The 23,305-nt window shown below is 42.8% G+C and overlaps 1 protein-coding gene across 8 annotated transcripts in view; it reads left to right on the top strand.

Moving 5' to 3' along the window:
* The window catches only part of Trak2 (trafficking kinesin protein 2), a 66,245-nt gene that overhangs the window by 25,794 nt on the left and 17,146 nt on the right, over positions 1-23,305 (top strand). For 3 of the 8 annotated variants that reach the window (XM_087564673.1, XM_087564670.1, NM_133560.2), the window contains 8 exon segments: positions 1,296-1,584; positions 14,173-14,367; positions 16,485-16,561; positions 18,255-18,371; positions 20,161-20,370; positions 20,880-20,958; positions 22,682-22,812; positions 23,218-23,292. In XM_087564673.1, coding sequence (XP_087420799.1) covers positions 1,494-1,584; positions 14,173-14,367; positions 16,485-16,561; positions 18,255-18,371; positions 20,161-20,370; positions 20,880-20,958; positions 22,682-22,812; positions 23,218-23,292 — 975 coding nt within the window. In that variant the 5' untranslated portion in view covers positions 1,296-1,493. 8 annotated transcript variants of the gene reach the window in all.

Raw genomic sequence — 23,305 nt, 5'->3', positions numbered from 1 at the left:
ACTCCCATCTCTCGCAGGGCCTTGAATTCATGGCTCTCCTGCCTCTCCCCATCTAATGCTGAGATTATAGGTGTGCACCACCACATTCCACTCGTATGTGTGTTTCTGAAAAACACATCAGTACTGTGTGGACATTCTTGTTTCTATGTCTGGGCGTGTTCCGTGAATGTCTACATTCTATACATTCTGTTGGTAGAACTGGTAAGTTGCAGTTCCTGTGCGACTAAAGCTTGGTAGGAATTGGGAAAGCCTTTCTAAAATCTTAGAGCAATTTACACTGTTATTGATAGAGCTTTGAAACAGCCTTTTTTCTAGGTGTTATCTATCCAATAATGAGTAAAGCTTAGCATTTGATCTAGCAGATAAAAGTATTTTATTTACATTTTGACTTATTTTGAGTGATGTTAAGTTTCTTTTTTAATCAATGGTTCTCCACCAGGGATAATTTTGCCCCTGGGGACATCTGGCAGTGTCTGGAGACACTTTGCCTGTTGTATCTGGGAGAAGGCCTAGAAAGGAGGTTCTGCTAGCACCTAGCCAGGACAGGGCAAGTGTTGCTAAGGTTCCTTCAGTGCGATCCACACAAATGACCCAAATGCCAGGAGTGGCCAGAGTTGAACAACTTACTCCATTCTGTCTCCCTATTGGTTATTATCTACAGTTCTCGGGTTATTACATTATTTGCTTTTGGTTTGTCGTGTACATGGTTCCCCGTCACAGTTTGCCTTCAAGTAGTGTTTTCCTGTTCCACATATAGTATAAAGACCTGACAAGCATGTGCCTCTATGTCCCTCCAGGCCTGTGCTGCCCTGAATTTCCCTCTCTATGACAGGTCAGTGTCATAAAGAGCTGATTGTCTATAAAAATGTGTGGCCATATTGAAATGTAACATGTACCAGCGTCATGCTTCAGCTGTGTGACTGGACTACATTTGGCATCGCATTCGTGCACATTTGAAGTCATCACTGGGCCAACATACGTCATTCCCCAAACTCTTCTGTGCCTAAGTCCTCCCCTAACCCAGCCACCATTTATCTGCTTTTTGGCACTGTGGATGTGGTGGTGGTGGTGGTGGTAGTCTTTTTCCTAGAATTCTTATAAAAATGCAGTCATAAACCATGAGCTGATTTTTTTCTTTTCTTTTGTCTTTTTTTTCCCCAACCTAATTGCATTGAGGTTTACTCATGTTGTTGTGTATAGCTTAGAAAAACATTTTTAATAACAGGCATGCTGTTAGCGTCCTGTTATTAAAGAGCATGCTGAATTCTAACCACCTGCTCTGCTCCTTGTTTTAGGCCATGACTGTCCAGGGGTGGTAACCACATGAGAGCGCTTACTGCTGCAGATGTCACCTGACTCTTCACAGAGAATCTGTCCTAAAGAAAATATCTATATGACCACTTCCATTTCTTTACTAAATGGCTTAATGGATTTCCTTTACTCCGATTCATACGAAAGCTGCCCCTTTCAACCAAAGCAAGAAAGGATTCTGCATGAGTCTGTCCCAGAATGCCATTTTCAAGTCACAAACAGGTGAAGAAAACCTCATGAGTAGCAACCATAGAGACTCGGAGAGCATCACTGGTGAGTTCACGTTGATAATGTTGAAGTGCTGTTTCCTACAGGACAAAGTGCAAGTTCCTCAGTCTGACCTGTGTGACCTGCTATGATGAAACCCCAGCCTCCCTCTGCAGCCTGGTGGCCCTGAGACAGACTGACTTAAGTCAGTTCACGCACATTAGCAATCTGCCTTCTATGTAGTTCTTTGTCTGTGCCTGACTCCCATATATCCATTGAACCCCTGTGAGCAGGATCGTTAGCTCAACTTACCTATGTTTATGTACCTGGCCCACTAGAGTCCCTTATGTACACTAATTTGTAGGCACTTGATATTATATCTGCAAAAGTAAATAATTAAAAAAAAAAAAAAAGAACATAAGAGAACTTGTTTTGCCATCATGAGGACCAGAGTTTGGATCCCAGCATCTATGTAACAAACTGGTGGGTATCCTAGCGCCAGATTGGGGTGCTAGGGTGGCAGCAACAGACAATCTCTGAGGCTTGCTCTGTTTCTAGCTCAGCTAAAAAACACAAGCCCCAAATTCAGGGAGAGCCCCTGTGTCAAAGGAACAGGAGGTTAGCGATAACAAAGGGTGATCTAGTGTCCTCTTCTGTCTCCACATGTTCATCTACATACACATACTTATTTACTTAGCGTTTGTTTTTTTTTTCCCCCCGGAGCTGAGGACCAAACCCAGGGCCTTGCACTTGCTAGGCAAGCGCTCTACCACTGAGCTAAATCCCCAACCCCTACTTAGCGGTTTTTGTCTGTGTCTATGTTCATATACTCACATAGACACAGACAAAAACAGATAAGTAAATAAATTCTTTTTACAAACTTATAATACTCAGAAGTATTTTTCCTGAAGTTTTTGTTTTAAAACTCAGTAAATGGAGACTGGGGGTGGTTCAGTGAAGAAGGAAATAGTTAATCATACCTCACAGCGCAAGTTCAAGCCCCAGACTCTATAACAAAGCTGAGGCAGCAGCACTTCTGTAATAACCAGCACTCCTGTGGGGAGTGGGAGCTAGGCACGCCTCCCAGGGCATCAGCCAGCCAGCCTGACTGCAGTGCTACAGGAGCAAGGACAGAGGGCAAGAACAACTCCTGAAAGCTGTCCTCTGAGCTCCACATGTGTGTTGTGGCACATGTGTGCCTGCACGGACACTGTAACACATCACTGTCGTCAGCATATTAATAACCAGTAGCTCACAAAGCCAGGCTTGGGTAGCCTTTTCTAGACTATCTCATCTATTAGATGTACATTTGCTAAAGATATATTAATATATTGAATGTATTTATATATTTCTCCAGAACCAGTTGTTATAAAACATGGTGTTATTAAACAGTCAGTGCATAGTCCTGCTTTTCTAAACTTTTACGTCTAGAACTTTCTGAACTCTCATGAGACCCAGGTAAAACCAAGGCTGTCTTTTGAAATCTAGCTTTATTATCCTATGTTTACTGAGGTATGAAAACGGTGCTCATGTTAGGCTTGAGTCTTAACAAATACGGAACCAGTGTAGGCAAGGTCTGTAATAGTGTAGCATCCTGTCACCTTCTCTTGCATCCAGATCTGCAGCCCTCACTTCCAGCTGCAGCAGCCTGGCATGCTCAGCTCCTCCACAGTGAAATCAGCATGCACTGGAATTTCAGGTGAGTTGAGTTTGTCCTTTTGTGGCAAGGAGCTTTTTGAGATTTTTCTATTGATTGATGTCAGTCGTAGAAAGAAGCTTGCCAAGGTGCTAAACCTTCATTTTCCAAAGGAGCAAGGGGTTCAGCCTTCTTGAAAAAGACTGACACCCAGCTAGCTCACTCCAGTTACTTTACTCAAACATTACACAAGGTTAACTGGAGCTGGGGAAGGTTCCAGCTACCAAAGTTACCTTGCCCTTGCTTCCCCTGAGAGCAGACAGCCCGTACAGATCTCAGTTGATGGCTAGCCATAATCAAAGTAAGAACTCCAGGTTTGCCAGGAGTACTCAGGACCAAGGTCGGTGCGGCTGCTGCATGTTCTCATGTAGCACCAAGTACAGATTCTCTAGAAAGGCAACATTTCTTCAAGGTCCAAACAGTCTCAAAACAACTTCTCAGCCTCTACTGATTAACCTAACTAAACATATCTACTGATTGACCCCAATGTAGCAAAGGCTTTGCCGAAGCATTTCACTCAAAGCCAGACTTAAAGGCTGTACTGTACACATCAGTACATTTTTTCTTCTCTTCCTCCTCCCTCTCCTCCTCTCTTCCTCTTCTTCCTCTTCTTCCTCCCCTTCCTCCTCCTCCTCTTCTTCCTCCTTTTCTTCGTTTTTTCTTTCTTTGGTTTTTCCAGATAGTACTTCTCTACGTACCCCTTGAACTCACAGAGATCCACCTGTCTCAGCTTCCTAAGTGCTGGGATTAAAAGCATGTACCACCATACGCACAAGGTTTTTTTTAATTTGTGCTTTTAAATTTATTTTTTAACTTCGTTTGCTGTTACAGCAAAAAAGCAGTCATAGACTAACCATGAAAGAATGAGTGTATTTGTGTTCTGATCAAACTGGTCTTTAAGACCAGCAAAGCTGCAGGTTCTGCCCTGCTGACTGCTGCCTCACACCATGAGCACTTGGTAAGGTCAGTCCATTGCTTTGAACCATTCCTGTAATGGTGCTGGAGATCTTTGGGGGCTTTGATTTCCTTGATGACTAATGACATGGAGTGTGCTTTCATGTGTAGTTATTAACCATTTATAGATTCATGCTATCTATGCAAAACTCGTATGACTAAATTTTTAGTTGTTGAATTATGTGATCTTCATATATTCTGTATAAGTGATTTTCCTTAGTTTAATTTTGTTTTGAGAAATCATCTGGTGATAAAGATCTTTTTTCAGGACTATGTTTCATCTTTTTTATAGAGGGTTCATAGTTTAGTATTCTTTATTCTAGAATTAGTTTAATTGACTCACATATTCAGTGAAGTTGTGTGTGTGTGTGTGTGTGTGTGTGTGTGTGTGTGTGTGTGTGTGTGTTATTCGGGAGTCACAGGATGGCAGGGTAGAAGATGATTTGAGTGTGTTCAGGGCAGCCCTGAAGTCATATTTAAGAAAACCAAAAAGTGGGGCTGGAGAGATGGCTCAGTAGTTAAGAGCACTGACTGCTCTTCCAGAGGTCCTGAGTTCAATTCCCAGCAACCACATGGTGGCTCACAACTGTCTGTAATGGGATCCGATGCCCTCTTTTGATGTGTCTGAAGATAGCTTCTGTGTACTCATGTAAATAAAATAAATAAATCTTTAAAAAAAAAAAAAAGAAAGAAAGAAAACCAAAAAGTATCCCTGAACCTAAGGGGAGGCAGTGCCTGGAAGGGAGTGAGTGTGAGGAGGAGTCAGTACTGTTGGTTTGCTTGGGATCTTCTTTGCCAAGGTGTCCTGGAACACGTGGTCTGCGTGTATGTGTAGTCAGTGTCTCTTCAGGGAGTACCGGGATGGCAGTCTGTAACGTGTGTGCGGTGAGCAGCATTACATAGTCACTTGGAGTTTGCAGTACTAAGCTGTGAGTATTCTCAGGCCTCTGTAATAGCTCTGCCTGGGCTTGAGGCTCCCTTAGGTTAAGGCCTAAGTGGACCACATCCCCTCTGTGGTTGTGAAACCACTGCTTATCTTCTGGCTGAATGGAGATGTGTGGTAGTGCTGGCCTTGGTATTGAACTTTTTAAATTGTCCTTTGTAAGTTCAGGCCAACTGGTAGAAATGTGATTTTTCACGGTTTGTGTTCTTAAACTGTGGTTCTTTGCCGGTTAGAGCATGTTTCCTTATACTAGCCACAGAGCGCGGGGTCTCTGGCAAGTAGGAGGGTGGAGTGCCATCCTCTACTTCCTCTATTTTAAGCCCTAGTATTTTAATTGTGCTAAAAGAGGTAACTCTTTTTGTAAACACTACATTTGGGAGGTGGTAAATGCTTGGTAATCCTGTAACCATGAAGCCAGGAACAGGCACGAAGGAAGCTCCAACTGTGTTCAGAGCCAGCGTGGGAGAGGCTGGTGACATCAGGGGCACTCAGTGGGCGTCTGCTATGTGGCAAGTACAACCCTGGGTGTAATAGATGATGCTCTTCATTCTGCAGATGTGTGGGGAACGGAGCTCAGGAGAGATGGGTCGTGTGCCTAAGACCCCATCACTGATGCTTGGGGGAGTCAGACTTAGAAACTAAATTTGATGCCAAAGCCCATGTACTTTCTAACATTGAGACTGAAAAACAGGACAGTGGGCAGCTCCTGAAGAACTTGGACTCTGGATAGAAGTATGTATGGTATGTCAGAAACAATGTGTGAGAATTTGTGTGCGAGCCTTCCAGCTTCAATTCCTGTGATCAGAATGTTCTGCACAGGCATTTCCAGAGGCCTATCCCAGGTGACCTTAGAGTCTCCAGGTTGACGATAGCACCAGTCACCACCAGGTCTACAGAGCCAGCAGTAAAACAGTAGTAAAGAGAGCTAAGCCAGGGCAGCAACTCGGTGGCAAAGCTCTTGTCACACACTGTGCATGAGGACCTTGAAAGAGGAGATGACACCGCCGGACCCTGAAGGAAACAGACCGGATAAACAGTTCTCTGCACCCAAATCCCGTGGGAGGGAGAGCTAAACCTTCAGAGAGGCAGACAAGCCTGGGAAACCAGAAGAGACTGCTCTCTGCACACACATCTCGGACGCCAGAGGAAAAAGCCAAAGACCATCTGGAACCCTGGTGCACTGAAGCTCCAGGAAGGGGCGGCACAGGTCTTCCTGGTTGCTGCCGCTGCAGAGAGCCCGTGGGCAGCACCCCACGAGCGAACTTGAGCCTCGGGACCACAGGTAAGACCAACTTTTCTGCTGTAAGAAAGCTGCCTGGTGAACTCAAGACACAGGCCCACAGGAACAGCTGAAGACCTGTAGAGAGGAAAAACTACACGCCCGAAAGCAGAACACTCTGTTCCCATAACTGGCTGAAAGAAAACAGGAAAACAGGTCTACAGCACTCCTGACACACAGGCTTATAGGACAGTCTAGCCACTGTCAGAAATAGCAGAACAAAGTAACACTAGAGATAATCTGATGGCGAGAGGCAAGCGCAGGAACCCAAGCAACAGAAACCAAGACTACTTGGCATCATCGGAGCCCAATTCTCCCACCAAAACAAACATGGAATATCCAAACACACCAGAAAAGCAAGATCTAGTTTCAAAATCATATTTGATCATGATGCTGGAGGACTTCAAGAAAGATGTGAAGAACTCCCTTAGGGAAACACAGGAAAACATTAATAAACAAGTAGAAGCCTACAGAGAGGAATCGCAAAAATTCCTGAAAGAATTCCAGGAAAACACAATCAAACAGTTGAAGGAATTAAAAATGGAAATAGAAGCAATCAAGAAAGAACACATGGAAACAACCCTGGATATAGAAAACCAAAAGAAGAGACAAGGAGCTGTAGATACAAGCTTCACCAACAGAATACAAGAGATGGAAGAGAGAATATCAGGAGCAGAAGATTCCATAGAAATCATTGACTCAACTGTCAAAGATAATGTAAAGCGGAAAAAGGTACTGGTCCAAAACATACATGAAATCCAGGACTCAATGAGAAGATCAAACCTAAGGATAATAGGTATAGAAGAGAGTGAAGACTCCCAGCTCAAAGGACCAGTAAATATCTTCAACAAAATCATAGAAGAAAACTTCCCTAACCTAAAAAAAGAGATACCCATAGGCATACAAGAAGCCTACAGAACTCCAAATAGATTGGACCAGAAAAGAAACACCTCCCGTCACATAATAGTCAAAACACCAAACGCACAAAATAAAGAAAGAATATTAAAAGCAGTAAGGGAAAAAGGTCAAGTAACATATAAAGGCAGACCTATCAGAATCACACCAGACTTCTCGCCAGAAACTATGAAGGCCAGAAGATCCTGGACTGATGTCATACAGACCCTAAGAGAACACAAATGCCAGCCCAGGTTACTGTATCCTGCAAAACTCTCAATTAACATAGATGGAGAAACCAAGATATTCCATGACAAAACCAAATTTACACAATATTTTTCTACAAATCCAGCACTACAAAGGATAATAAATGGTAAAGCCCAACATAAGGAGGCAAGCTATGCCCTAGAAGAAGCAAGAAACTAATCGTCTTGGCAACAAAACAAAGAGAATGAAAGCACACAAACATAACCTCACATCCAAATATGAATATAACGGGAAGCAATAATCACTATTCCTTAATATCTCTCAACATCAATGGCCTCAACTCCCCAATAAAAAGACATAGATTAACAAACTGGATACGCAACGAGGACCCTGCATTCTGCTGCCTACAGGAAACACACCTCAGAGACAAAGACAGACATTACCTCAGAGTGAAAGGCTGGAAAACAATTTTCCAAGCAAATGGTCAGAAGAAGCAAGCTGGAGTAGCCATTCTAATATCAAATAAAATCAATTTTCAATTAAAAGTCATCAAAAAAGATAAGGAAGGACACTTCATATTCATCAAAGGAAAAATCCACCAAGATGAACTCTCAATCCTAAATATCTATGCCCCAAATACAAGGGCACCTACATACATAAAAGAAACCTTACTAAAGCTCAAAACACACATTGCACCTCACACAATAATAGTGGGAGATTTCAACACCCCACTCTCATCAATGGACAGATCATGGAAACAGAAATTGAACAGAGATGTAGACAGACTAAGAGAAGTCATGAGCCAAATGGACTTAACGGATATTTATAGAACATTCTATCCTAAAGCAAAAGGATATACCTTCTTCTCAGCTCCTCATGGTACTTTCTCCAAAATTGACCATATAATTGGTCAAAAAACGGGCCTCAACAGGTACAGAAAGATAGAAATAATCCCATGCGTGCTATCGGACCACCACGGCCTAAAACTGGTCTTCAATAACAATCAAGGAAGAATGCCCACATATACTTGGAAATTGAACAATGCTCTACTCAATGATAACCTGGTCAAGGAAGAAATAAAGAAAGAAATTAAAAACTTTTTAGAATTTAATGAAAATGAAGGTACAACATACCCAAACTTATGGGACACAATGAAAGCTGTGCTAAGAGGAAAACTCATAGCGCTGAGTGCCTGCAGAAAGAAACAGGAAAGAGCATATGTCAGCAGCTTGACAGCACACCTAAAAGCTCTAGAACAAAAAGAAGCACATACACCCAGGAGGAGTAGAAGGCAGGAAATAATCAAACTCAGAGCGGAAATCAACCAAGTAGAAACAATAAGGACCATAGAAAGAATCAACAGAACCAAAAGTTGGTTCTTTGAGAAAATCAACAAGATAGATAAACCCTTAGCCAGACTAACGAGAGGACACAGAGAGTGCGTCCAAATTAACAAAATCAGAAATGAAAAGGGAGACATAACAACAGATTCAGAGGAAATTCAAAAAATCATCAGATCTTACTATAAAAACCTATATTCAACAAAACTTGAAAATCTTCAGGAAATGGATAATTTCCTAGACAGATACCAGGTACCGAAGTTAAATCAGGAACAGATAAACCAGTTAAACAACCCCATAACTCCTAAGGAAATAGAAGCAGTCATTAAAGGTCTCCCAACCAAAAAGAGCCCAGGTCCAGACGGGTTTAGTGCAGAATTCTACCAAACCTTCATAGAAGACCTCATACCAATATTATCCAAACTATTCCACAAAATTGAAACAGATGGATCACTACCGAATACCTTCTACGAAGCCACAATTACTCTTATACCTAAACCACACAAAGACACAACAAAGAAAGAGAACTTCAGACCAATTTCCCTTATGAATATCGATGCAAAAATACTCAACAAAATTCTGGCAAACCGAATCCAAGAGCACATCAAAACAATCATCCACCATGACCAAGTAGGCTTCATCCCAGGCATGCAGGGATGGTTTAATATACGGAAAACCATCAATGTGATCCATTATATAAACAAACTGAAAGAACAAAACCACATGATCATTTCATTAGACGCTGAGAAAGCATTTGACAAAATTCAACACCCCTTCATGATAAAAGTCCTGGAGAGAATAGGAATTCAAGGCCCATACCTAAACATAGTAAAAGCCATATACAGCAAACCAGTTGCTAACATTAAACTAAATGGAGAGAAACTCGAAGCAATCCCACTAAAATCAGGGACTAGACAAGGCTGCCCACTCTCTCCCTACTTATTCAATATAGTTCTTGAAGTTCTAGCCAGAGCAATCAGACAACAAAAGGAGGTCAAGGGGATACAGATCGGAAAAGAAGAAGTCAAAATATCACTGTTTGCAGATGATATGATAGTGTATTTAAGTGATCCCAAAAGTTCCACCAGAGAACTACTAAAGCTGATAAACAACTTCAGCAAAGTGGCTGGGTATAAAATTAACTCAAATAAATCAGTAGCCTTCCTCTACACAAAAGAGAAACAAGCTGAGAAAGAAATTAGGGAAACGACACCCTTCATAATAGACCCAAATAATATAAAGTACCTCGGTGTGACTTTAACCAAGCAAGTAAAAGATCTGTACAATAAGAACTACAAGACACTGAAGAAGGAAATTGAAGAAGACCTCAGAAGATGGAAAGATCTCCCATGCTCATGGATTGGCAGGATTAATATAGTAAAAATGGCCATTTTACCAAAAGCAATCTACAGATTCAATGCAATCCCCATCAAAATACCAATCCAATTCTTCAAAGAGTTAGACAAAACAATTTGCAAATTCATCTGGAATAACAAAAAACCCAGGATAGCTAAAGCTATCCTCAACAATAAAAGGACTTCAGGGGGAATCACTATCCCTGAACTCAAGCAGTATTACAGAGCAATAGTGATAAAAACTGCATGGTATTGGTACAGAGACAGACAGATAGACCAATGGAATAGAATTGAAGACCCAGAAATGAACCCACACACCTATGGTCACTTGATTTTTAACAAAGGAGCCAAAACCATCCAATGGAAAAAAGATAGCATTTTCAGCAAATGGTGCTGGTTCAACTGGAGGTCAACATGTAGAAGAATGCAGATCGATCCATGCTTATCACCCTGTACAAAGCTTAAGTCCAAGTGGATCAAGGACCTCCACATCAAACCAGACACACTCAAACTAATAGAAGAAAAACTAGGGAAGCATCTGGAACACATGGGCACTGGAAAAAATTTCCTGAACAAAACACCAATGGCTTACGCTCTAAGATCAAGAATCGACAAATGGGATCTCATAAAACTACAAAGCTTCTGTAAGGCAAAGGACACGGTGGTTAGGACAAAACGGCAACCAACAGATTGGGAAAAGATCTTTACCAATCCTACAACAGATAGAGGCCTTATATCTAAAATATACAAAGAACTCAAGAAGTTAGACCGCAGGGAAACACATAACCCTATTAAAAAATGGGGTTCAGAGCTAAACAAAGAATTCACAGCTGAGGAATGCCGAATGGCTGAGAAACACCTAAAGAAATGTTCAACATCTTTAGTCATAAGGGAAATGCAAATCAAAACAACCCTGAGATTTCACCTCACACCAGTGAGAATGGCTAAGATCAAAAACTCAGGGGACAACAGATGCTGGCGAGGATGTGGAGGAAGAGGAACACTCCTCCATTGTTGGTGGGATTGCAAACTGGTACAACCATTCTGGAAATCAGTCTGGAGAATCCTCAGAAAATTGGACATTGAACTGCCTGAGGATCCAGCTATACCTCTCTTGGGCATATACCCAAAAGATGCCCCAACATATAACAAAGACACGTGCTCCACTTTGTTCATTGCAGCCTTATTTATAATAGCCAGAAGCTGGAAAGAACCCAGATGCCCTTCAACAGAGGAATGGATACAGAAAATGTGGTACTTCTACACAATGGAATATTACTCAGCTATCAAAAACAACGACTTTATGAAATTCGTAGGCAAATGGTTGGAACTGGAAAACATCATCCTGAGTGAGCTAACCCAATCACAGAAAGACATACATGGTATGCACTCATTTATAAGTGGCTATTAGCCCAAATGCTTGAATTACCCTAGATGCCTAGAGCAAATGAAACTCAAGACGGATGATCAAAATGTGAATGCTTCACTCCTTCTTTAAAAGGGGAACAAGAATACCCTTGGCAGGGAAGAGAGAGGCAAAGATGAAAACAGAGACTGAAGGAACACCCATTCAGAGTCTGCCCCACATGTGGCCCATACATATATAGCCACCCAATTAGACAAGATGGATGAAGCAAAGAAGTGCAGACCGACAGGAGCCAGATGTCTCCTAAGAGACACAGCCAGAATACAGCAAATACAGAGGCGAATGCCAGCAGCAAACCACGGAACTGAGAATAGGACCCCCGTTGAAGGAATCAGAGAAAGAACTGGAAGAGCTTGAAGGGGCTCGAGACTCCATATGTACAACAATGCCAAGCAACCAGAGCTTCCAGGGACTAAGCCCCTACCCAAAGACTATACATGGACTGACCCTGGACTCTGACCTCATAGGTAGCAATGCATATCCTAGTAAGAGCACCAGTGGAAGGGGAAGCCCTGGGTCCTGCTAAGACTGAACCCCCAGTGAACTAGACTGGTGGGGGGAGGGCGGCAATGGGGGGAGGGTTGGGAGGGGAACACCCATAAGGAAGGGGAGGGGGGAGGGGGATGTTTGCCCGGATACCGGGAAAGGGAATAACACTTGAAATGTATATAAGAAATACTCAAGTTAATAAAAAAAAATATATATAAAAAAAAAAAGAAAGAAAGAAAGAGGAGATGAGAGGTAGAGAGAGGAAAGTCCCCAGAGCCCGTGGGCTATCCAGCCTGGCACACCTACGTAGTGGAGAAAACAAACCCCGACTCAAACAGGGTAAAAGGTGAGGACCAACACCCCGTGCTGTTCTCTGACCTCCATATGCACAGCAACACACACACACACACACACACACACACACACACACACACACACACACACACACGCACACGCACACGAGAATAATACTGTTTTAAAGAGAAAGGTAACATTTTGGTGGTGTCTCCACTGGAGCCAGGCATCATCTCAAGATACAGCGTTTTTCATGGATTGTCGTTTTGTTCTCACAGCCACCATAGAGGTCAGGTACCTCCAGTCACCTCCTCAGTTTGACAGATAGAGGAGCAGAGGCTAGAAGTCAGATGGCCTCCTCAGGGTCACATAGGATGTGCAGAGCCTGGACTTACAAGAGCTGACTTATAGGTCGGGGGTCTTTCCTTTGTATCACACCAAATGCCAGGGCTCAAATTTCATATTTCTTCTTACGTACTGTCTTAGTTAAGGTTAGTGCTGTGAACAGACACCATGACCAATGTAAATTTTATAAAGGACAGCATTTAATTGGGGCTGGCTTACAGGTTCAGAGGTTCAGTCTATTATCCTCAAGGTAGGAGCATGGCAGCATCACAGCATCCAGGCAGGCATGGTGCAGGAGGAGCTGAGTTCTACATCTTCACCTGAAGGAAGCCAGGAGCAGACTGAGCATCCTCAGGCAGCTAGGAGGAGTGTCTCCAAGCCCACCCCACAGTGACACACTTCCTCCAACAAGGCCACATCTTCTAATAGTGCCACCCCCTGGGCCAAGCATATGCAAACCATCCCATTCCACTCTGGCCTCCATAGACTTGTTCAAACACATGAGTCTATGGAGGCCATACCTAAACATAGCATAATAAAAAAGTGCATTTAGTCCAGCTTCCAAAGTCCCCACAGTCCATAGCAATCTCAACAGTGTTAAAGTCCAAAGTTCAGAGTCTCTTCTGAGATCCATCAATCACTAAACTGTAATCCCCAAATTAAGACAGGCAACCAGCTGGGCAAACTCCAAACTCTGCATCTCCATGTCTGACGTCAAAGCGGTCTTCAGATCTTCAACTCCTTTTTCATCCTTGTTGACTGCAACAAACTTCTTTCTCCTGAGCTGGTTCCACTGCCTGTTAGCAGCTTTCCTCAGCAGATACCCCCTGGCTCTGGCATCTTGAATAAGACCCTAACTAAGACAGAAGTTGGTACTGGGAGTGGGGTATTGCTGTGATAGCCCTGATCATGCTTTTGTTTGGAAGAGTGTGGATTTTGGGACTTTGGATTTGGAAAGCAGTGGAAGGCTTTAAATGGGGCTTAATGGGCTATCTTAGTAGGAATGCGGAAGTCTTTGTTACTGTGAGTAATTTGAACTGTTCGGACCTGGCCCAAGATGGTTCAGTGAAGAATTTCAGGATGTGGCCTAGAGACTGTTTTTGTGATATTTTGGAGGGAAATGTGGCTGCTTTTTGCCGTTGTCCAAAGAGTCTGCCTGAAGTTAAGGCGAAGATAGATTATGCAAAAACATAATCTTATATTCACTAAGCAATGTATTTTAGACAGCATATAATTTAAACTATGAATATTTTTACTTTACAAGTTCTCTTTTCAAAGCAATCCAGAAAGTAGACTGAAATACTAGAATATATTAATAAAAATCGAGAGAAATGATCTTGTCCAACATTTCTCTGGTTGCCTACTTTTTAATTTCACTGCATCTTGATAAATGGAACATACTAGACTCACTAGCAGGGACTCTCCTTCCTAGATGTCTGCTCCAATGAGGATCTCCCTGAGGTCGAGCTGGTCAACTTGCTGGAAGAGCAGCTGCCACAGTATAAGCTAAGAGTGGACTCTCTCTTTCTCTACGAAAACCAAGACTGGTCCCAGTCATCACACCAGCAGCAGGATGCATCTGAGACCCTCTCTCCAGTCCTGGCTGAGGAGACCTTCCGCTACATGAGTGAGTTTGGTTGGTTGGTTGGTTGGTTGGTTGGTTGGTTGGTTGGTTGGTTGGTTTGTAGCCTGTCTGGAGTTTGCGCAAGGAAATAAAGATGAGGGGTATTGAGCATTGCCTTTTGAAACAGTTAGCATTCAGTAGCCATTATTCAGTACTTGCCTGCTTTAACTCAGCCTGAGCTGACAGGACAGAGCTGTTGCCATGCGCATGACTGAAAAAGAATGATTGCACACAGTTCACATTTACCCTGCCTTTGTCTTTTACTAGACATTTTCCTCAGATGAGGAGAGAAGAGAAATGTTTAAAAAGTAGTACAACTATATTTAATTATTATTTTTTAATTATTTATGTTGTCTGCCAACATTATTATCCTAGTACTTTGGTGTCTAGTGTTAGTGTTTTTGGTTCCTATATTTCCTTATTAAACACAGAAATTATGCCATTCCTTAAAGAGCACAGTTCTTAGGTACATAAGTACACAGCATTTTTTAAAGACAAGCTGTTACGTAGCTTGGGCCGCCTTGAACATGCTATGACCTTGGTCTAAACTTCGGATCGGGCTGCCTCCACCACCTGCATGCTAGGATTACAGGCATGCTTCTAAATACTTTTCATCATGCCAAGGAGAACACGCATGAGCTACCCAGTGACCCACAGAGAATGAGAGACCGAGCCAAGTTTGTCTCAAATATAGAGCCCTATTTCCATTTTATTGTAGTTTGATTTCCTTTTTGGATTTTTTTTAAATGTTTCACTACTTATTCAGTGTAAACATGTAGTGAACAGAGAAGCTGTTAGAATATGTCACAAAGTCTCTGAGCTCAGCGCGTTGGTGAGCTCGTGAACTTCCTGTCATCCATTTACTTAGGACATTACATCAAATTTACACATTACCCAGTGAGCACTTTAGCTTTTTTTTTTATTACATTTTATTTATTTATAGTAAGGAGAGATGCTATCATCTATGTGTGGAGGAGGTCAGAGGCAACTTATGAGGTTGGTTCCCTCCTTTCACCAGGTGAGTTCCAGGGACCAAACTCAGGTCATCAGACACAGCAACAAGGGCTGTAGCCAGCTCAGCTGTCTTTTAATGACAGACTGTTCGAGAGTAGCATGTTCTTCTTCTTTTAATGGTCATTTTCAGTAATTATTAACCTGCTTTGAAACCCAAGCAGTTTCTTAGAACTAAAACTCTCTCTCTGTCTCTCTGTCTCTCTTTCTCTGTCTCTCTGTCTCTCTCTCTGTCTCTCTCTCTCTCTTTCTCTGTGTGTGTGTGTGTGTGTGTGTGCGTGTGTGCATGCGTGCGCGCGCGCACCAGAGAGACAGAGAGTAAGTTGGTGTAAATATTGTTTAAACTTGGATTGAAATATCAAGAAGGCCAAATAAGAGTATATTTCTGCCCTTAATATTTAAAATAGCTGAGGTAAGGTAAATCAAGGCATTCAAGATTATCTTTTTTATTTAAAATTTTTTTAGCTTTTCACACAAGTAATGATTTGTGTTAATTCTACCCCGGCTGTCACCCTCTTCAACTCCTGTACCCTGTCAAGTTCATGACCTCTTATTCTATAATTTTTGTTCTATTTATTTAAGCACATAAATACATATACGTGTGTATCTATCATACTGGGTCCATTTGGTGTTGCTCTTTTTGTTGTTTTCTGGAGTTTTTTCTCAGGAAAACTATGTTGTGTTACCATTTCTCTATGTTTCTTAAGTTTTAAATGTGTGAGGACTTTGTAATTGAATTCTGTGATAGCAGCATAACCCCTCAGTAACCTTAATTAGTTAGAGTATAAAGTTGGTAACTTAATCTCTCTCCTCAGCTCACACCCTCAAAGGTGAGTGGACCAGACTTACCTCCCTCGGAGCGGAAGCAGTTGGCCGAGGCCACCTGGTGACCATTGCTACTTTCTCAGTTCATTGCATCGCTTGGTACATTGGTGCATCTGGGGTTATGTGCACAAACACCTGTTCTTTTTCTGTTTTCATGTATATTTTCATTCTCCTCAATTCTCCTCTATAAACACTCGGTTTTTGGGGATACTTTGCACTTTTATGAGTGATATGGATTTTCTGATGTTTTTAAAGGTTATAAAGAGTTGTTTTTACTGTCTTAGTTCTAGGCACAGACAGAGTAGAGCAGATGACCAAAACCTACAATGACATTGACATGGTCACGCATCTCCTGGCAGAGGTAGGCATGTATCTTTCTCTCTCTGGTGTGAAACCTAAAGCTTGAGAGTCGGGTCGTTTGGAACGGGCTGGGTTTGCACAGATGAAATACGATGGTCAGCTGCTCTCTGGCCTGTTTTGCTTTGGTTTTAATAAGAGATACGCCAGCTGGCATCCTGAGTAGAAGGGCTCCTGACGCTCATGATTTTGAAGTGGGTGGATGGCATGTATAGTGCTGTCTGACCTCCCTGTCTTAGGAAAAAGTAATTGTTTAAAAAGCCTTTATTTTTAACTATGGGGGTCAGTGCTCTTGAGTGCAGTGCCCGGAGCACAGAAGACACCAGATCCCTGGAAGCTGCAGTTTTAAGTGGTTGTGGGCTGCCTCTATGAGGGTTTGGAACTGGGGTTTGTATTCTTCACAAGGGCAATACAAACCCTAAATCACTGGGCCATATTTCCAGCCCCCAAAAGTCACTTTTACGTTGTCCTGCTGGTACTCATTCTCGGCCCAGCGCCCACTGAGAACACTATGTGTTCCACCCGCAGCCTGGGGCACCTCCTTTTTTAAGGGTTTTGGGGTTTTTATGTGTATGAGCTTTTTGTTTGATTGTGTGTGTGCAGTACCTGCAGATGTCAGAGGACGGTGCCAGATCATCTAAAACTGGTTTGTAGCCACCGTGGGTGCTGGGAACCAAATCTGGGTCCTCTGCAAGAACAACCAGTGCTCTTAACTGCTGAGCATTTCTCCAGCCCCATTAGAAGTTTTAACATATATAGCGTTTCTTTTCCACTTGGCATCCAGCAGTGTTGTTTCCAATAGCTTAGTTTCAGTTGATCTTATGGAAGAATTCCTCTGGCATACATGTCTGTCCTCAGAATGCTTTCCATATATGCCACTTAGCTTAGGCTAAACTGAGATACATTGCCCTGAATTTGCAGGGATAATTGATGGATTTTCATTGAAGGCCCTCATTGTGACCAGATGGGGATCCCCACATGCCCTGCACCAGGGCATTAGCACCAGCTTCTTAGGCTCTCTTCTCCGTGGTTGAGGTAGAGTCCTATGACCTCGTACTTCCCAGTCTGCAGTTCTGTCATTCTTGTACTAGTTGTGAACCAGGCCCGAGGCTGTGCTACTGATTCTAAATGCACTAAATGGAACTGTTCCAGTACACTTACCTGATTCATATCCCAAATACCTGATCTGTGTCATTGCCATATTGATATACTCAACAAATGTTGGCTTAGCTTTTACTGGACAGACTCTAATCCGTTTTAATATTTTCCTTGTGGGGATGGAGGGGACACTGTAGATTGACCAAGGGCCCCAAGCTTTAAAAGCAAACTCTTCTGATTGAGCCACACTCCCAGCCCCCACCCTCATCTTTAGATGTTGACTTTCTAGCTTCTCAAGGTCTTAAGTACAAAGTTGGATCATTGGGCCATAATGAATGGGATGTCAGTGAAACCTCATGTAATACCAAGAGGTGACCTCTTACATTCAAAACTACACAGTCCCCCATTTGACTAGGATTTCCTCAACACTGCCTGTGTGCCTGGCTCCTGTTCATTCATTCATTAAGGTTGCTAAACAAATCTCTATGATTTATAGATTTGTTTTTATCGTTAGCCAAATTCACTACAGATTTCTAATTTGTTCTTTTTTTATATACTCAAAAAATAAAAATAAAAAATGTGTATTTGTTATTTTACAGAGGGACCGAGATCTAGAGCTGGCTGCTCGGATTGGGCAAGCCCTGCTAAAGCGGAACCATGTCTTATCTGAGCAGAATGAATCTCTGGAGGAGCAGCTGGGACAAGCCTTTGATCAAGTAAGGCTTTGACCTCGTGTTTGGAATGGGAATAATAATAATTAGGCCTTATTTACTGGAGAAATGTATTTCCGTGGATATTTCTGAAATATTGACAGTGGTGAATGACACCAGTACCTATTGACTATGTGTTTCCATTTACTGCAGAACAAAACTTTTCTGGAAAAAGTGCACTGATAGTCGTTAGGAGTTAGTTTACTACCGTGTCTGTTTAACCCCAACCCACGTGGCTGACCATGGGTTCTTGACCCCAAAACAGTGCTGTCATATATGAGTTCTATCCTGTGGAACAAGTTTTGAATCTAATCAGAAAGAGGTTGGTTACTCCCATGACCCTTGTTCCACTGTTGTAGCAGTGGGCGTGTCATGCTAGGCTGGTTGTTGTCGTAGGTGGAAGGGTGCTCAGCTGTGGAAAGGAAGATTACTTTTGTGCCCAAGCAGTGTGTAGTACCTGCCAGCACTGTGAAAACTAGACAGTAGGGATGAAACTGCCAGGTAGGCATAACATGATTTCTTCATGTTGATGACTCAGGTATATGGTGTTTATCTTCAGCAAGGGCTCTTACTGTCAAGTTCTGGAGGGTGGGCAAGAGGAGTGGCTACAGCCTGTATGTGAGGGCCTGTGGGACCTCATTTACCAGCAACTCCAAAAGAGAGGTAGTGAGTTTTTTTATTTGATAATCTATGGTGTCAGGATGCCATGCATCTTACCCAGAAAAGGGTGTGTGTGTGTGTATGTGTGTGTGTGTGTGTGTGTGTGTGTGTGTGTAATAAGTAATTTATTAGCATGTTGAGTAGTTAAATTTCAAATTTACTTACATTTTTTTAAACCGTGTACCTCCAGCTGTCTTGGAACTATGTAGAGCAGGCTGGCCTTGAGCTCACAGAGATCCACCTGCCTCTGCTTCCCTAGTGCTGGTGTTAAACACATATACAACCATGCCCAGCAGTAACTTGTGTTTTATCTGACTTTGTTTATATTTTATGAGTGTGTTTAGTCATTTCTGTTGAGAAGATTTGCATAGTCAGAGACAGCTTAAAAGTATAAGTTATCGCCTAGCCTGGTGGCACAGACTTATAATCACAACTACTCTGGAGGCTGGGACAGGAGCACTGCGAGTTCAGGGCCAGCCTAGACAAGTTATCAAGAAACTATCTTGAAACCTAAAATATAAAATAAATTTTAAAAATAGAAGAAAAATACGGGCCTGTAGCTGTAACTCAGTGGTTGTGTTTAGCATGTGTAAGGCTCTCCGATCTCCCTAGTTAGTGACCAAAAAGTATAAGCCACGGGGATGAGTTTTTTTTTTTTTTTAAAGATTTATTCATTTATTATATATAAGTACACTGTAGCTGTCTTCAGACACACCAGAAGAGGGCACCAGATCTCATTATAGATGGTTGTGAGCCACCATGTGGTTGCTGGGAATTGAACTCAGGACCTCTGGAAGAGCAGTCGGGGCTCTTAACCACTGAGCCATCTCTCCAGCCCCGGGGATGAGTTTTAAAGTGGGGTCTCTTACAAGGCTTTGAAGATTCTTATATTACTACCTTATGGAGTATGAAAACAACAATATATGACTTTCTTTGTACGTGCTCCAGAAAAAGGTGTATCTGTTGAGTTACTGGCCTAAATGGAGAGCTTAGGAGACAATATGCATGTTGTTTCTCTCTTTACACACTTGTCTAGCATCTGATGGGAAACTTTAATGGTGAAAAACAATTGCTCCATGAATTAGGACCTATATCACATAAAAAGTGTGTGGAATGTTCTGATCACTCTGTGCAGGTCAATCAGCTGCAGCACGAGCTGTCCAAGAAAGAGGAGCTGCTCCGAATCGTCTCCATCGCCTCAGAGGAGAGTGAGACGGATTCCAGCTGTTCCACACCCCTCCGGTTCAATGAGTCCTTCAGCTTATCTCAAGGCCTGCTGCAGCTGGACATGATGCACGAGAAGCTCAAGGAGCTGGAAGAAGAGAACATGGCCCTTCGGTCCAAGGTGCACCTCGCTTTCCTTTCCTTCAGCGCTGTTTGGTCAGGTCTGGGTAACACTGAGGTGAGACACAGCAGAGCATTGCCTCCATGCCTTCCATTTTCCCCTGGGGCTTGCTGAGAATGCATAGGACGTTGACAGATAAAATAGCAGCAGCAGAGCATGTATCTGTGTAGTTAACAAAACCAAGTTTGAGGAGAATCATGTCAGAAAATTACAAATTTCTTTGGGTTTGTAAAGTGATGTGACTCAAGCAGGTGGCACCTTAGCTGAGGCTAGAGGTCATCAAACGGGGAGATGTGTGAGCAGGCGTGTGCAAAGGCCCTGTGCCGAGGGAAGGGAGAGGTCTTTGTCTATCACACCTTTCCTGTTTCTTATTTTGTAAGAGATTAAACCTTTGTTTCTTTTTAAGCAATGAACTTCATTCTTAAAATGGCAAAGCTTTTTTTCGTAGCGTTTACTTCAAATTCATTAAGAAGTGTTGTCACATGGGTTGTTTTTTTCTCCCACTGAAGGCTTGTCACATCAAGACAGAAACATTTACCTATGAAGAGAAGGAACAAAAGCTCATCAATGACTGTGTTAATGAACTCCGTAAGTAGTAACATACTGTGCTGGGGGAGGGCAGTTTGGTGGGCCATCTCCACCTCCTCAGACCTGTGGTCTCACTAGATCCAGGGCTAATAGTTGCTGTCTTGGTCTGCTCTTGCATCCCTGTAACAAAGTACCGGCTGCTGGGTTACTTACAAACTGAAGCAGCCGTCTGCCTCACAGTTCTGTAGCTGGGGGCTCCAAGCATCATAATGATGGAGAAACAGAAGGACACTGGCATTATAGAGAAGCAGCCAAACCCACGATACAGCTTGCAGTTTAGGGAACTGGGCCCCTTAGAGAGACCGACAGTGTCGATCCTCTCTGAAGACAGCACCCAAGGACCAGAATCCCCTGCTAAGCTGTACTATAAAGCCTCCTCCTCACCTCAGCACCACCACTGGGCACCAAGCTTCACCAGAGATTAAGTTTCCAACCAAACTTTGAGGATCGAAGTTTCAGTTACTGAAAATCAGAATATCACATTGTGTCCACAACCCTAATTAAGACACATATGTTTCTAAGATACTTATCTGCTATCTACCGTAATCACTAAGTAAAGGCCTGGATTTCTATAAATTAGCTGTAGCATCTTAGAAAGAGAAACCAAAGCTCTCATTTGGTTTGCAGGAATAGTCAGGGAGAGGATTCATTATACTGAAATCAGAAAGCTCCAAAGTGATGAGCATTCACTAAGCGTTGTCAAGGCTGTGTTGTTAAGGGATGTATTTCATTTTTCAAGGACTGTGAACTAAAAAAAAGGGGGTTTTTTTGGGGTTGGGGATTTAGCTCAGTGGTAGAGCGCTTGCCTAGGAAGCGCAAGGCTCTGGGTTCGGTCCCCAGCTCCGAAAAAAAGAACCAAAAAAAAAAGGTTTGTTTTTTTTTTTTAAATGATGGAAAGAGATTGTTAAATCACTCTGTAAATATATAGCCTTTTATGCTGACAATAATGTCCCATTAGCTCATTTTAGTGTAGGCCTCAAAATGGGGTACCTTGATCACTAGCATATTAGTGACCCAGAAGGAACGCACCTAACTCCTTCCCACTTCATCACCCACCTTCTCCGTCTTATCGGAGAATCGAGTGTCCCGGGAGCTCTGCCGTCCCTTCCGTTCTTAGCTGCCACCCTCTGATAGGGGGAGGATGTCTGGTAGTTTAAAAAGTGAAAAGTAGCTTTTCTGTTTATGTCTGGATGTGACGTTTGCTATATGAAATAAAGATCCCCCCCATCCAGTTCTAAGGGTTCTGCTTTAGATCTGTATGCACTGGGACACTGCTATGGCTTAGTGGCTGTGTCTGAACGTCTGTCCACAGAACTTCTCAGAAGCTTCCTCACTTCTGCCCTAGACCGGGCAGTTGCCTTCTAGGTTTCCTGTTAGACCTGCTAAAGTTGATTTTCACTGCTGGTGCAGTTTTATTTATGTCCCCAGAGTGTTCTTAATGGCACACTTGGAGAGATGCATGATGAAGCTAGCTAGCTCTCCCTTGAGCCTTTCATGAAGATTGTCACAAAAATGGTTTTCATGAAGAAAACGCTTAAATCAGCTCCTTAGCATTTGCCGTTTTAAGTAATCTCTCTCGTTAGCAGCATCCTCTCCAGTTCAGCACTAGTTTGTTAATTTTCTATGTTAAACAGGTTTTCTCATAGCCATCCAGTGCTTGTGATAAATTAGTGTCTGCTGATTCTACCTTTCTGCTGGTTCTAAATGTCCCTTCTCTCCCCAGGTGAGACCAATGCACAGATGTCCAGAATGACTGAAGAGCTGTCGGGAAAGAGCGATGAGCTGCTTCGGTACCAAGAAGAGATCTCTTCCCTGCTGTCTCAGATCGTAGACCTTCAGCACAAACTGAAAGAAGTGGGTCCACTCACTCTCAGCCCAGACTCCTGAGCACCGTCCTGCGCACTGCCTTCTCAGTGCTGCACACTGAGTACACGGGCTCCTCCCCTTTAAATAGTTCCCTCCGTTCCTTCTCAGCGTGGCTCCTCTGCTGGGACATCACAAATAACTTTCAAGGCTGTATTTATTTTGCAAAAATATCAGATTTTCCTGAGAAGGTTGTGATGTCAATGCTGAATGTCTGGCCCATACCCTCTGAACACATGTACTTTTAACTATCACTCTTAGTCGACTGGTGATGGGCTCCCTGCTGTAAGCTAAGACTGTACCCCACTTAGACACTGGTAGTGTGTGTCTGAAGGGAAGAGGTAGTTACACCCCCTGGGAGGGAGTGCCTCACATGTCCCTCTTGTGTGTTGTCAGCATGTGATCGAGAAGGAAGAACTGAGACTTCACCTGCAGGCGTCCAAAGATGCCCAGCGACAGCTGACGATGGAGGTAAGGAACAATT

The sequence above is a fragment of the Rattus norvegicus genome, chromosome 9, assembly GCF_021556685.1.
Source record: "Rattus norvegicus strain SHRSP/BbbUtx chromosome 9, alternate assembly SHRSP_T2T, whole genome shotgun sequence".
In the NCBI taxonomy this organism is placed as follows: Eukaryota; Metazoa; Chordata; class Mammalia; order Rodentia; family Muridae; genus Rattus; species Rattus norvegicus.
Note: the sequence above shows the minus strand (reverse complement) of the source record. Positions and strands in the feature narration are given on the sequence as shown.